General features: G+C 37.3%; 1 protein-coding gene across 5 annotated transcripts in view; it reads right to left on the bottom strand.

Moving 5' to 3' along the window:
- The window catches only part of SFSWAP (splicing factor SWAP), a 94,577-nt gene that overhangs the window by 60,221 nt on the left and 17,554 nt on the right, over window positions 1-16,802 (bottom strand). For all 5 annotated transcript variants that reach the window (XM_073312294.1, XM_073312291.1, XM_073312293.1 and 2 more), the window contains exons 6-10: window positions 15,510-15,625; window positions 13,723-13,858; window positions 6,041-6,278; window positions 5,183-5,314; window positions 4,715-4,808 (exon numbers count right to left, since the gene is read on the bottom strand). In XM_073312294.1, the coding sequence (XP_073168395.1) occupies window positions 4,715-4,808; window positions 5,183-5,314; window positions 6,041-6,278; window positions 13,723-13,858; window positions 15,510-15,625 (716 nt within the window). The remainder of the gene's footprint in view (window positions 1-4,714; window positions 4,809-5,182; window positions 5,315-6,040; window positions 6,279-13,722; window positions 13,859-15,509; window positions 15,626-16,802) is intronic.

Raw genomic sequence — 16,802 nt, forward strand, 5'->3', positions numbered from 1 at the left:
GTAATTCTTAATTTGTCATTCTTTGACAAAGAGCAGGGTGGAGCTAATTAGTGACTTTAAACTACTCCAAGCTGCTCCTGCTGCTATAGGGAAAACAATTTATTTCCCTATCAGCAGCAGCACCACATCATTACCACTTCTTGCTCTGAAGCCCCCTGAAGGGAGAAGGAGAGAGGTGAGGTTGTTACTAACCAGAAGTGGGTTAAGGAGTGAACTCCTTGCTTTTAGCAATAATTGAGGGCAGACTGGAAGTATTCACAAACCATCTCTCAAGAAGAGGGCTGGTTTTCATGCACTCCTGGACCCTCTTCCATAATAGCAATGGCAGCATCAGAAGCACCTCTTCTTCATCCCATCACTGGCTTGAAACCTCCTTTGTTCATTACTTTTTGCCATAACTCCCACAAAAGTTACTGGGATGCAAAAAAGAGAAAAGGCAGGTAGGAGGGGAGATAAGGGATACCACCTGAGTGGCTTCTTGCTTGATTCAGGGAGGAGACATCTGTGTAGGGTCACAGCACATAAGCTGGGACTTTGCTTGTTGTCAGGCCTCCCGTCTGACAGCCTCCTGTCTGAGTCTCAAAGATCACCCAGCCCTTCCCCTCAATCAGAAAGTGAACACAGGGTTATTAAGAAACCAACTCAGGGTAAAAAGTAACTCATAAATGGAAATTAAAAACACAGATTGGGGCTTAATTATTTAAGAGCTTTCCACATTAGAGCACAATTGTTTTGGCTGTGTGCAACACTTTAAGCTAACGATGCATGTGAAATAATCAGCTACAGACTTCAATAAGGAGAGAGAAACAGGAATCCTCTTTCTTACTATGGATATTTTGAGCTGCCATTGGTATTTGTGAACTAAACTGTGAGAACGAAACTCCCTAGATGCTTTGAAATCCGCAACAGGGATGATACTATTAGAAGCATAAGTCATAAGATTCAATTATTCGGGTATGGGAAAATGCCAAGGTAAGAAATATATATTAAATGAAGGCTATTTGGAGTATTCTCCATAAAAAAAAAAGAGCTGAAAGACTTAAGGATCTGAAAATTACATAAGCAAAAACAAACTATTTCAATAACCCTTCCCTAATAGATTATTCTGAATATACTTCTTGTTTAAAGATTTTAGATGTTAAGGAGGGACCCATTCCATATTTTATATCTCAGTCATCAGAGGTTTTCATCCCTCCCTCCCTCTGCAGCCATTCATTGGCCAAGCATGAACTAATCTAACAGTTTAGAGTGATAAAATATAACAAAATAGCATTGAGGACTTGATCCTGTACCTACTGAAGTCAATGGTAAAAGCTGATTTAAAATGATGCAGAAGCAGGTATCAAAGGCTTTATATTTGGTTATATCAATAAACTATGCAAAGAAAACACTGTTATCCGTATTACTAAAAGCACAAATAGCTTTCATCTTTTAGAAAAGTAAGGGAATTATCTGTACAACTACACAGGGAAAAGTTCGCATAGTTACACAAAATCTCAAGGAACTTATTTAATCATGTTCTGTTGGCTTCTTCGCTATACTCATCACCAGGTCTGAAAGTTACAATACTTCAACTTTAAATGGGAATCCTTAATATCATTTTTCTTTGACACATCATTTCCTCAAAATTTTTTTTAATTAATGCTTATTAATCTAGGCAACTAATATAGAATGTAAGCCCACTGAAGAATAGCTGGATATTAAAAAAAAGAAACTTACATAAAAATTATTAGTTTCTATTGAAATCTTGTAGTTTTAATAGTCTATGAATAATTTACAAATAAATTGTTTTCAAAAGCACTTCATTACTGAAATCCAGTAGAAGTGAAAATACTACACAAAATAAAATCTTACTAAGTATAACAACTGATACAATTTCCTAGAAAATTGTTTCAATTTCACAAATTTTCTGGAGTACAGAAATTATGCCTTATAAATACTAGCACACAATAACTCAGGGATCAGCAACCTTTGGCATGCGACCCACCAGGAAAAGCCACCAGCGGGCCAGGCCGGTTTGTTTACCTGCCGTGTCCGCAGGTTCAGCCGATTGCAGCTCCCACTGACTATGGTTCACTACTCCAGGCCAATGGGGGCTGCGGGAAGTGGTGTGGGCTGAGGGATGTGCTGGCTGCCCTTCCCACAGACCCCAGTGGCCTAGGATGGCGAACCGTGGCCAGTGGGAGCCGCAATCGGCCGAACCTGTGGGATGCTGCAGGTAAACAAACCGGCCCGGCCAGCCAGCTACTTTCCCTGGCGTGCTGCGTGCCAAAGGTTGCCAATCCCTGAGCTAGCTAATAAATTAAACTGGACTAAGTTAGAACTATATTAAGAATTTGATCTATATCCATGAAAGGGAGGAAATTGCTAGTAAAGAGCAACACTGCCCATTACTCACCATTAGCGGCAGATCTTCAAACTGTGAATGGTTTTATGTACTAATGAACTAATTATATGCCAAAGTTAATTGTTTAAACCAGAACTACTGTGCAGCACATTCATTCCAACAAAGTCTACTAATTTAAGAGCAGCCTACACTGTGTAATGGAAAGTCTGTTAGTAAGAACAGTCCTTAGCTGCAATACAGCCACAGCTCACATACCCTTGAATTTGCACTGTAAACTCTCTAAAATAGTTTAAAATAGAAATGCATATATTTAATCCTTACATGTGCTTCACCGAGTTATGTACAAAGTTACTGTCACTTTAAGAGAAGCTTCTGGTTAGAAGATATCTGAAGACAAAGTTCTGAAAGATTCTATAGCAGTTGTAGATGGCTAATGAGAGGAAAAACCAGGCATCTGTTGAGAGCCATGAGACCAAACTGCTCGGCCAGATGCTCTAAAGAAAGGGTTTGGGTTTAATTACTGATCTGTAATTCATTTATATGGATGTCATCACTGCTTCTAAGAAGGGTCCTCCTGCTGCTGCCATTGCTCTACGGACAGCTTACTAAGAGCCTGACAGGCAAAGTTGTTTTTCACTGGGTAGTTCGGTAAGAGCAATTTAAAAGTCCTTTTTGGAAGCACTTTCAACATGCTGCTCTGTCCTATTATATCCACAGCCTGTGAGAATACTGAACCTGGTTATGGTGGCAATTTGCTACTTAGCCAAAAAGCTTCATAAATCCACAAAAACTGTAATTTTCTTGCCTTCTGCCACTTTGCTTCTCTATCTTCAATCATGTGGGTTCTGCGTTTTCTCCAAAAGCAGAAATTCAGTGGGACGCAGAAAGAAGTGCGTCTTCTCAATTCAGAACAGTCAGGACAGCTGCCGGATTACACTGACCTTCTCAGTTAAAGTTTCTCTGAAAGGCAGTGGATCAGAAAAACAAAGAGCTGCCTTAAGGACAGCAGGCTGAGACATGCAGGAGGTGGTAACTGCTACTGCCATGCTCCTAAGCCTCATGGGAGCAGAGCGCCACTCTGGGTTTTGGATCTCCACATAGCAGCTGCGTAATTTGTGAGGAAAATAGAAAGGAGCATAAACACTGGCAAATGAAGTGTAAAAATACAATTAGGAAGGCCAAAAAAGAATTTGAGGAACAGTTAACCAAAGACTCAAAAAGTAATAGCAAATTTTTTTTTTTTTTTGAAGTACATCAGAAGCAGGAAGCCTGCTAAACAACCAGTGGGGCCACTGGACGATCGAGGTGCTAAAGAAGCACTCAAGGACGATAAGGCCATTGCGGAGAAACTAAATGAATTCTTTGCATCGGACTTCACAGCTGAGGACGTGAGGGACATTCCCAAACCTGAGCCATTCTTTTTAGGTGACAGATCTGAGGAACTGTCCCAGATTGAGGTATCATCAGAGGAGATTTTGGAACAAATTGATAAATTAAACAACAATAAGTCACCAGGACCAGATGGTATTCACCCAAGAGTTCTGAAGGAACTCAAATGTGAAATTGCAGAACTGCTAACTGTAGTCTGTAACCTATCATTTAAATTAGCTTCTGTACCAAATGACTGGAGGATAGCTAGTGTGACTCCGATTTTTAAAAAGGGCTCCAGAGGTGATCCCGGCAATTACAGGCTGGTAAGCCTGACTTCAGTATTGGGCAAACTGGTTGAAACTATAATAAAGAACAATATTGTCAGACATATAGATGAACATAATTTGTTGAGGAAGAGTCAACATGGTTTTAGCAAAGGGAAATCATGCCTCACCAATCTACTAGAATTCTTTGAGGGGGGTCAACAAGCAAGTGGACCAAAGGGATCCAGTGAATATAGTGTACTTAGATTTTCAGAAAGCCTTTTGACAAGGTCCCTCACCAAAGGGTCTTACGCAAAGTAAGCTGTCACAGGATAAGAGGGAAGGTGGTCTCGTGGATTGGTAACTGGAGCTCCTGGCACTGGCCACTGTCAGAAGACAGGATACTGGGCTAGATGGACCCTTGGTCTGACCCAGTGGGGCCGTTCTTATGTTCTTGTTAGACTCCCATATGTGGAGCTCAAAAGGTTCTCAGAATGTTTAACTTTTCACATTGTCACCACAAACATTGTTTGTTTATGATATACTAGAGTAAAGGTACAAATCTGATGACACTTTCTGAATTTATGCTACATGAAATAAAAGGCATCCAAGTCCCTCCCCAGCACAAACGCTCTCTACAGGAATCAGTTTTACATATTCCTCTCTGAATGTAGAATACAAAAGAGAACAAAATGATCTACCTTCCCCACCACCTGTCCTAGCATAAACATACCTGAGAGTTGTCACTGTTCTCTTTTTGAAGGAAGAATTGTTTCTTAAATTCATAGTAGGGATTATATTGGTGCCATGGTTGCAGGAACTCAAACCTGTTAAGAGAGTAGGAAAAGTAATTTGTGAAATATACACATGAACACAACAAATGTCAACAATCATTTACCATCTCACTACCTCAGGCACAGGAACAATATTTGGTATTCTGAAATATAATAGCTTATGCCTAAATTCCCAGGGGATATATACATTCAGAAGCACAGCTTCTGGATTGCGAGTTTTAGTATTAATGTTTTAGCGTTAACTTTAAGTAGTCCCTTGAATTTTAACATAAAAAATTACCAAATACCTTCCTTAAAACACTTTTATTCAGAAATGCATGCATTGCCAATAAAACAAACAGTCAAGCTAATTTTTTTTTTTTTTTTTTAAAGAATATAAAATGAAAGTTAAGAGAAGACTTTCTCACCTCAGATCATTCTTGGCACGAACACTGGTTTCAAACTTAATTCCATTCCTAGCAACATATTCAGCCAGCTTGTCAATAACAGGCTGGATATCTGGAGGTGGGGGGATAATGGCAACCACTGGCGCAATAGTGCTGCAAACATCAGAAGTCCATTATTTATATATAGGCGATATGAACACATTTCTATTTAATTATTGTTTTACCAAAAATTTTATACAGAAGTCCACTCTTTGGGCTGCCCTGTACTTCTACAGATTAAATATTTGCTTTCAAGCAAAAAATTAATTACAATAAACCATAAATTACGAAAAACCATACATTCAATGGATCATTTTGGTTCACCAAGTCTCATAAAAATGAGATATTCTGCACCATGTTATCTGAGGAAACTCTGGAAACAATCACAAATACAGTGATTAATAAAAGTGTTACAAAACATTTTACATTGGTTTATACAGTAGTGGTGCACATAATCCAAGCTACTTTAAACAAAAACAGTTGTTACAAGTGTCTAAACTAATCACAAGCAATCTCACTTCATATGCTTTTAATGTCACACAGCTAAATTAAACATGCCTCAGATATGGATCAATTTTATGCAGGAAAAGAACACATTTAATATTTTAAATGGAATTTATGTGTGGTAATAATTATATTTCTAGGAATTTATAATGCATTTGTAGTGTGTCCCTGACCACATCTGAGTCCAAACTATAAACTAACCATCGCCCCTACATACTGTCAATAAGAGGCATTCCATTACATTGGTGAAACTAAAATTAAACCTTCATTGCTTAAAAAAAAATATTTTTTTACGCCGAATATAGGAAATATACATGTAACATGGAAGTATGGTACCTTGCAGCAGGTGTAGTAGATGTCAACCCACTATTGGAATCAGTTGTATCTGGGGGAGGTGGAGGCGTAGTACCAGGAGGTGGAGGCATTGATGTTACTCCTGTGGTGCTTGACACAGTCATCCCTGCAGGCAGTGCACTGTAATAGGTGGCAACATCTATTCCTGGTGGTGGAGGTGCCAGGCAATAGGTTCCATCGGGTAGCATATAGTAACTGTAATACATGGCTGCCACTGTTGCTATAAATAAATTAAAAAAAAAAACCCTCAAACATTTGTTTTAAGATCAACAGTTCAGGAAGTCTGAAGAAAAAACACATGGTAAAAAAAAATACATTTTCTGCACTGCTACCGTAACTAGAATGTCACTGATTCACATTTCAAATCAAGTAATGTTTTATTCCTTTTCTTACACCAGAAAATAGATATGGTTCACATCAACACAGCTAGGTTAAATGAGGCAGACATATTGAAGGTGGTATCGGAGCACATCCAAGGCCAAATAGAAACCAAATAGGCATGAGCAGTGAAGTGAACCACTAAAGGCACATGAAAAGAATGCTAACATGTAATTTTTCTTCATGGAAGTTAATACTTAAGGTATTAGCTAAATTAAAACCATGTGTACACTGTAAATATTAGGAAAAATAATTTGTATTTTATACTCAAAATCAGCTTCTTTAATTTGAGGAAAGATAATTAGAACATTAATCTGAGAGGTACTATGAGAGTAAAATTAATTTTAAATACAGAAAAGTTCTAGCAAAGGTTTACTTAATTCTAAATACTTTTAGAAAAAAGATTAATGAATCTTTCCAGGTTACCCAGGACAAGTAAAATGTCAGTTTACATAAATTGCCAAAAATCCAGGTTGCCTGGTTAAGCAATTTTCCCCTTTTTAATATTAAAGATATAGTTGCAGTACAAACGTTCGGACTTAAAGTTACAATTTAATCTGTATCCAGTCATGTAGAATAAGAAACAATTAGCCCAATTAATTAGCTTTAAAACTATACATTCATGCACAAAACCTGAAACATTAAAGTTTGCAAGGGTTTTTGGTTGTAGCTGGAACATGCCTTACAGAGGCATGTCTATTTAGAACACTTCAGCAGTAGCTGAGAGCCTCACTGTCATGGGCTGCAAAAGCCTGCATAATTCATAGGCGCTACTAGCTCAACAAAATTAAGATTTTACCCTCAAGAGACAAAAAATACAAAATTCACAGCTGTTAATGTGTTATTCTATTAATTATAGATGTACGAATCCCTCATTTATGAAACACCAGCTGAACATGCCACTGGTGTTCAGTTATGAGCAGCATAATTTTCAGTTGTGAAAATAAGTTGGTCTCATCCGATTGCCAGTGGATTTTTCTCTACAGCAGAGAGGACAAACTCCAAAAAGTTCAGAGATGTTTACACCTGGAGAGAGGGTTTAAGCTTATCTCAAGTCTCTATCCATAGCAAACTGCATGACGGCTTGGGTGAAGGGCAGGTCTCGAAAGGCTCAGGACTCGAAAAGCAGTGACACTGTACACTAAGCTTGACATGCATTGATAGACCTGTGTAGAAAGCCTGAATGGCCCATACTTGTAAAGCCAGGTCTTTAAATCCTTCACTTTCATGAGCCCTGTATTTCACCCATATTTAAAATCTAACAGTGGAATTACTACACCTGTCCCTTGCATTCTGTCTTGTACCAAGGAATAAACAAACGGGTATTGGGAAAGAAATGACATCCAGTGGAAGCCAAATATTCTCAAAAGAGAACTGCAGGGGTAAACATGGCAACTCAAGATGCAAGCTCCATAATGAAACAGCATAGGAATGGTAATAGATGAGCTAGACTTGTATCTCAGATCAAAGAGGTTATCTTCTAAGTAACAGAAGAGAGAACCAGGGCTTGAAGTTGAGTGAGATGCCTACAGGTAAATGCACATGGGATCAGAATGAGGAACCTTCAATTCAGCAGGCCTCCTGCAATTCCCATTTTTGACAACAGGAAACCCCCACACAGTTGATTTCACTTCCATGCACAGAGCGTATCAGGCTCCTCAAACACTGCCCCTTGCCTGTGAAGGAGAACTGCCCTGGTTCTTCTATAAAGTGGTATTCCAAAAATGCAGGAGAAAATGAACTACCTCCATCTAGCTCAACAGGGTTTTAATTCAGAGGTTCCTGTCATTCCGTGAGGTTCTTGATTTTAGCACAGAAAATTGCAATGTCTAGTTTTTGGAATTCTACAATCCTTCCCCTATCGTTTACCCCAAACTTTACTTATGATATGCGCAACATAGTAAGAACAATACACCTTTTAGCTAGTGATTTATCAAAGGCTGGTTACATTGCTCAACAGATTTAGAAACCAAGGAAATTCAGTGCAATGATTTCACATTCCCAAAGTTCAAAATTTTAGTTTAATCTTTATCTGACTTTAAACATGCATTCTATCAATTATTATGCAGCAGTGTTTGTATAATTTAAACAAGACTGGAACAGAAAAAAAAATCCATGCAACAATTTCAAATGCAACTTCAGTAAGAACTTTTCAAAATACAAATAGGATTGTGCATAAATTTTTAGAACTTGATACAGATTTGAAAATTATGACCAACCTTTAGCATCCAATACTCTGTATTTGGAAAGATTGGTGCATTTCTTGATTGTCTAATTATCTGACTTCTCCCAACCATGCTTAAGAGAATGGCTGATTTAGCAGAAAGCCTATCACATCTCCAGATATTCCCTTACAGTAAAAAACAGCATGAGGAAAAAGATTCACTTTCAGCATCTTAAATGCACTGAATTTATTAGCACTAAATCGCCACCGAAGAACTTCACTTCTATAGATGAGCAAAAGGGTGACTACCTGGCCACCGTGTTTAGAAGATTCTGAGACACCAACAATCTACAGGAAAATTTATCGCTGCTACTGCTTTGCTTCTGAGGGATGCGATTCTAAAATTTATCAAATTCATGAATATGTCTTGAAGAAAAACTCATTGCACCGCACTGCAATTTACTAAGCTAAATTACCGATACACAAGATAAAACCCGTCTGTACAGATATAGCCAAACAGATTCAATGCTCATACAAGAAAGGACATAACTGTAATAAAATCCCCCAATTAGTCCTATCGCCCCCTTTTTAACATATAACTTAAGCACAAGCATGTATAATATATTCTCCACCATAATAAAGATGTCATTTAGATGGAAAAAAATATAAACACAAAAATGTTCCTTTTTCCCCCCTCTACATTTACACAAAAGCCACTGCTATGTTCTGATTTTGTTAAGTAGCAATTATGACAGCTGGATCCTGGAAGTACCAAAAACCAATCATAGAAATTTTTTCAGTCTCCTCAAATCACTACCCACTCATGAGAATCTAGGCCACAAGGAATTGGCTCAAGGCAATGAATTTACCAAACACCTAGCTACGCTTGTATTAAAGACTTGAGCCTGACTGCTGCCATCAAAACGAATGTCCAGATTTGGATTCAAGTGTTTTGGATGCTGATTCAGTCCTCTCTAGAAACATCAAACACTAGTCACAGATACAACCCATCCTAAAATTACCATGATGTTACTGTGTAGATAGCATGAAACAATCATGTCATCCATGATATATTCAGATTTATGAAATGGATTGCAGAAGACATCCATAGATTATCTTGAATTATCACATAAATAACCACAAAGAATACTCAAGCTGGACACCATCTGAATTTCTAATGTTAAAAAAACCTCAATATTCCCTCCCCCTCACTTCCCCGATAAGAAAAATTTGCAAGGGCTTTTTTTATGCATCATAAAGGAGAAAGACAGGTGTTCAATTTCTTACCACTGAGTTGTGGAAGCAGACAAATTTCCCTCAAATTTCTAGCCTTTACTTTGCCCTACCTAAATATTTTATACCTCTCTACTTATTACAAAGCAAACATTTTAAATGAAGATTAGCACAACTCTACAATGGATCCTCTATACATGAAGGGGCACATCTCCCTTTCACTTCAGTGAAACCTGTATCCTCTTATGCCAGAGCTTAATTTGGTCCAATGACTGTGCCAATGAATACTGTACAAGAACTGTGGATGATTTTTATATAGGTTTTGTGGGAATCTGAATTTTTCCAACTATCACATGCGGCAAGGTCTCAGAATGTAACTAATTAGTAGCTAATGCCCCAAAAAATTATATATAAATTCATTAACAGCCTACAGATTCACTGTTTAAACGCCGTTTGTGTAGGACTGGCTCAGCTTGCTAAGACATTTATGCAAAAGGTTCTTTACTAAGTGATGGCATCAACAAGCTGAAGGTTTTTCAGCTTCCAAAAGCAGACAAAAATCTAGACAAAATACAACTCGTGAACTTTAAGCAATAAGATAGAAGTACACTGTTTGTGCCAAGTGGTTACAAAACACTTGAAACATTTTAAAGCAAAACACTTAAACGTCAATCCTTAACCGACTTAAATGAATGCTTTGCATGAGCGCAGGGCTGTTGAAAGTTGTCAACTCCAAGATCAGGGTCTGAAAGAATAACCACCAAGAGTTCACTATAAACCCCTTGAAAAAAAATGCACCACTACGGCTTTAGTTATAAAATCTTAATCAAGAAAACAGTCATGTCTTAACAGGCTTTAACATCAGTATGATGTTACAGTAACCCAAATAACCTGAGTTAACAGGACATCACCAGAATGTACTACTAGGATACTGCCAAAAACAGTGGTTAATGACAGTTAAGAAATAACTAACACACATAACTAAACAATACCATGCCATGAAGAGACACCCAAGAGATCATTTTATGGTCAGAATATGAAGATTAAGAGCCCTTTGTAATTTAATTCTAGGTAGTACAACAATTTATGCTATGCCTATTCTTATATGTAATCTTGTTTTCAGATTAAAACTATCCACTTCAACAATATCTTGCAACAGCAAGTTCCACAAGTTAATTTTATATTGCGTCAAACTATTATTCTGTTTTACATATTTTAATTTTGATGCTTTAGTTTCACCATATCCCTTCGTAGTCTTCTATTTATCACAGAAATGCATAATGCTTCCTCTTCAGTTATACAGTTTATACCATTCTGTTTTATCTCCTCCTACTGCTCTGCATTCTAACTTGACCTCACTTTTAAAGTCTCTCCTAGGAGAGAATCACCTTTTGTTGGATCTTTATTTCTGTGCTATTTTGAGATAGAGGAAAAAGCCATTTTGTAAGAAAAAGTTAATGAAGTGCAATCATCCAAAATTACTATTAAGACCTTGCTATTTTCTTTTTTTAATTGGTAGTTTTATTTCTTCCAAATTGCATGGAGATTTATAAATACAAATAATAAAATTATTTGTATCAATAGCTGCAATAAAAAAGCCTTATACTACTATTCAAATGTAAGCTTTATGCCCTTTTTGAACAATTTACCAGATAATTTTTACTACCAAGAAAGCCTAAGAGACATTATGATCACTAAAAAACACTTCAGAAATTATTTAACCCGGGTAAGTGCTTTACTTTGATAAAAGCTTGAAGCCATCTAGACAGCAACTTTGTGCATTTAGTCTATTGAAAAGTAGACTGGAAGATGGAGTCAATTCTCATATACAACCCATGGTTAGAGCTGCTTTCTTTAAATGTATACAATAAATCAAAGAGGGAAACCAAGGACAATGAGCTGAGTATTTAATGAGGCTTATTGGCAATAAAATGCTGCCCGACTGCATTTACAGTAAGTATTTCTTGTGGAGCTACCCTAAAAGAAGCTCAGAGTGAAAGCAAATTATTAACTAATTCTTCTCCAAAGCCATATTTTTGGAGGTTGGGGGTGGGGAGAACCAAGAAACCCCAAGCAAACCCCCAAACCCATAACCAAAATGAAAACAAAGAACCTTATGCAGTGTTTGACACTGGGATTCCTTCAGCAAAATCAATACTCAATCCTCTTCATAACAGTTCAAAAGCATAGCACAAACAACATGGTACACAATAACAAACAGTGTTTATGTGTAAGATAATTACACATGCTGCATGCTCAAAGGTAGACTATTTTGCAGTTTCACTCTAATACATTGAACAACCTTTCAAAAAAGTTTCCCACCTTGCAAACTTGGCAGATCCTAATGGCTGATAGTACACCAAAGGTTTATAAATAAATCATAGTAGCTGAAGATAGTTAACAAGCTGTGTCACATTCACAAATATCTGCACTATTCTGATAAAATGTGACTTCCATAAGGAAGGCCGTGAATGATCGTATTTGTCCTTTCCAAACTAGAATGTTTCTACAGGAGACGAGCAAGGGTTGTTTTTACGGTGGCAAATGAGCTGCACACTGGATAGGTTAAAACTTTACACAGTGCCGATTCTCTGGTTCTCAGCTGATGACATAAACTGGGACCGTATAGATCATTGTTGCAACCAAAGTCCTGTAGTGGCACCAAATCTTGTATAAAGGGGGTCAAATAAGGTGTCTAAGACAAGGTTATGGTTTGCTGGTTATGATTATGCTATCTGTATATGTGTATCATTTTTGTAGTTGAAATTATGAATATTGGCTCTATACTGTCTGTATTTCAAACTTATGCTATGCTTCTGGGTGACACCCCGAACAAGTTGGTGTCAGCTCTGCCTAGCCTGCTTGATGGCCATTAAGGACCATCAGCTATACAACTGACCCATTGAAAGAAGGCAGATGCACCTTGTGACTCAACTATGCAGGGACATGCCTATGGCTAGAACTCTGAGGTTTTTCCATGCCACGTGATGGACAGCTTGTCTTTGGGACTAAGAAAGCAGAGACCACATGGCAAGAACTATAAAAAGCTGCTGCAGCTCCTCCATCTGGTCTTCAATCCTGCTTCTTACCTCTGGAGGGACTTTGCTACTCCAGAGACTTGATTTGAACCTGCAGTTTATTCTATCACTGCTACAAGCCTGAACCAAGAACTTTGCCATTACTGTATGTAATTGATTCCATTTAACCAATTCTAGCTCTCATCTATATCTTTTTCCTTTTATGAATAAACCTTTAGATTTTAGATTCTAAAGGGTTGGCAACAGCATGATTTGTGGGTAATATCGAATTTGTATATTGACCTGGATCTGGGGCTTGGTCCTTTGGGATCGAGAGAACCGTTTTTCTTTTCCTGGGGTATTGGTTTTCATAACCATTTGTCCCCATAACAAGTGGCACTGGTGATGATACTGGGAAACTGGAGCGTCAAAGGGAATTGCTTGAGTGACTTATGGTTAGCTAGTGGTGGGAAAATGAAGTCTTCTCTGTTTGGCTAGTTTGGTTTACCTTGGTGTGCATAGGAACCCCAGCCTTGTGCTGTAACTGCTCAGCTTTAAGCAATTTGTCCTGAACTGGCACTCCCAGTTGGGTCCCACCAGAACCAGCATCGTTACATATCGTATAAAAGAAATTCCATTTTCTCTCAAAATAAAAACAAACTTAATCTCTTCAAGGCTTAATTAAGATACCAGAAAAATAATGTAATTGGTGTAAAACTTACACTGGAAAGTTACCAGTCCTTAGATACAAGGACTATCCATCTTGGAAAAATGGTCTACTGAGAGACCAATACTATCACCTCTCATTACTTTCATCTATAAAGAGGACAGTTCTCATATTTACAATAATCTTAGTATCACAATGTACTTACAATCTGCAGGATAGTCCACTTGTGACGTCTGTATGGCTGCACCATCTGCCGATTGTGGGGTAGATGAGTTATTGTCAGACTGAGCTTTGCGGACAAGTGCTGCAAGTGGATGATCAGGATCCACCACTTTTAAAGGCTGCAGAAATTGTGATGACATCAATTTAACACTTGAGCAACAATTTTAAGTAAGCATTTAGAATTTCTGAATTTGAGGAAGAGTAACAGCAATTTAACTACCCCTTTCCCCCACTGGATTCAGAATGTCTCATCATTGTGCTTTAGAGAAATACCAACAAATTGACACACCGTTTGGAACAGAAGTCTGAATGGATCTCTTACACATTAAAAGTCTATCCTTTATACCTCTCACGTCACCCTGGCTACCAACCCGCTGAAAAGTCTTATATTTATCACAAAAGCATACCTGAAGTGAGCAGTAAGAATGATAAAACAGCATATCTGTATATTTTTAAATAGATCTGTAAGATGAGGAATTCTGTAGTGCCCTACGAGTAACATTCCATCAAAGCTATCATTAAATATCAATGGTGGGTCTTGTGAAAATATGAGGTATCTTATTATAGAATATTAGGGTTGGAAGAGATCTCAGGAGGTCATCTAGTCCAATCCCCTGGTCAAAGCAGGACCAAGACCAACTAAATCATCCCAGCCAGGGCTTTTTATCATTGACCAGTTAGCATTTTTGCCATTCCCCTTGAACACCCTCAAAATATAAATGAAAGATTAGTCTTCATTATGTTCTTTTAGCTGTTTATGTCATTACCATCAGCAAGGTATCTTGAATAAATTCAGGAAACAAAAATGCTTAACAATCTTGTAAAAATAAGACAAATGGATAACATTTAATTGTCGAAATGTTATTCAATTAAACCATCATTAGATACTAGGATTCTATTAAATTGTAAAAAGAAAACTTGAAGTTGAGACAATGTATGAAGGGACAGGATCTCTTAAAGAACTGTTTACCGCTGATAAATAGTTAATATGGAAACAATCCTTTATTGTTATGCAACACAAAAAGGAGTATTCAAAGCCAGAACACCTCAAAGATAAAAGCAGAGTGCTAAAAATAATATGATTTACATGTCAGGGTTCACGTAGGATTTTTTATTCAAGTGATCAGGAAATAAATGTTAAACTATTTTCCTAATAGGGAAAACCTGACTTGAAAATAAAAAGCAAATTTTTCCCTCCAATAATTTTCTAAATCAACTGTGATACTGTAGCAGAGCTGCGATTGAGAAGTTTCTCCTTCACAACCCAGCTTCTTAAGCTTCTAGACCTTGTGCTTAGGACATAAGATTTTGGTCATTAAAAGTATGTCACAATTTCAACACAACTACTTCGCTATAAAGTAACAGAGGAGAAGGCTGGTTGTGAGGGAACAGAACTATTCAAACTACCAATCTTGGCAATTAGCAAGGGTGTCCAGGAAATTAAGAAAGCATAAGGCAGGGAAACTGAAGCACTGAAGTTAGATATTCCAAAGGTTTTACCAATATGTAAGCTCTATTTTTTCTGGTTGTGTCAACAAAGCAAGGGAAGTACGGCATTACAAAGATTGTACTATATACAAATCACAAGTTGCAATTTGAAGCATTACAACCTAGAACAGTAGTTTTAATATGGTCAAACACCTTTTATTATTATTATCATTATTTGTACTACAGTAGCACCTTGGAACCCAAGTCATGGACCAGGACCCCACTGTGATAGGTACACTACAAAGAGAGCAAAAAAGAGAGCCCATTCTCCAGAGGGCTTACCTTCATAAGCTCTTCAAGCCTATTGCACTTTTTTGAGGCAAAGAGACTCGGATGCAGGTAGTTGCCATCTTCATCATCCTCATCATCATCCTCTTCATCAGAATTAACTTTTGAATCTACATAAAAGCAAATGTTGGGGGGGGGGGGGGGTTAGTTCGATTTCTCTCTCTCTTTCTCTTTTAAGAGGTGTCAGGTAGGGAGAAAGGAAGCAGGAATAAAGTTAATTTTGAACACCATTAGAAACTACGGCTTTAAGAAACTCAGTCATTCAAGGAATAAGCTACATAAATTCTAACGTGTGAATGAACTTTGACTTCTTTAAATCTGGTATTTTATATCTCCTTTTATTTTCCAACAACAGCTACAGAACAAAACTGAAAAGCCTAATGAATCCTGACAAACTGAACTATTACACAATAAAATTAAAATGTTCTCTTGTGACCATTTAAAAGTTGGCATTATTTACATAACGTCAGATACATACATACATATTTGAACCAAGCATAATTTATAGCAGTTCAAGTTTGAATGAAATTTATGTGTAAAGTAAATTTCCACTCTCACTTGTATACATGGTTGAAGGCTTTACAATGTTTTAAGTTGTTTCAGCAGTGTAGGCCAAGCCCCTGGCTACAGATAATTAAAAACCCTGAAAAAAGGGTTAAAACAGAAGAGTCACAGCAGCATTACTAGCTATCAAATTATTAATCAATCGGACAAACTGAAGCCTTAAAACCCTTTACTGTTTTACAGACAGACTAGTAAAAATAAGAGAGACAAACAAGCATGGTTAGCCATCAAATTAAGACTAATATTTAGTTGCATGGGGTAATTTTCCAATGGACTAATAGAATTTGTAAGCAAATAGAATTTATTATAGGTGCTCCAAGACCACAGCTGCTCTTAGATCTGAATAATATAAAATATTCTCCCTTTAGAGATTTTTTTTGGAATTCTTTTGCTGTAAAAATATACTTCCTTTGTTCTGAGGCACCTTATCAATCTCAATTATAGGATGACAGAGTATTATCATACTAACATGCCAACTCTCCAAAAAAATGAAATATGGTTGTTTTATTTCTTTTCTTCTTTGTAGAGTGTGCATTCCATATTAGAGCAAGGCGGTGTGTGTGTCCGGCAGATTTTTAAATTACTTTATTTTATTTTGACAGTACTAGTTACATATTTAAAATTTTACTTGCAAATATTGCAGCTCACACATACAGATGCTACATATAAATTGAAGTTGTCAACATTAAGTAAGCCATTAGTTCCTGTGTACTAATTAGCTGA

The sequence above is a fragment of the Lepidochelys kempii genome, chromosome 15 (assembly GCF_965140265.1).
Source record: "Lepidochelys kempii isolate rLepKem1 chromosome 15, rLepKem1.hap2, whole genome shotgun sequence".
Lineage (NCBI taxonomy): Eukaryota > Metazoa > Chordata > Testudines > Cheloniidae > Lepidochelys > Lepidochelys kempii.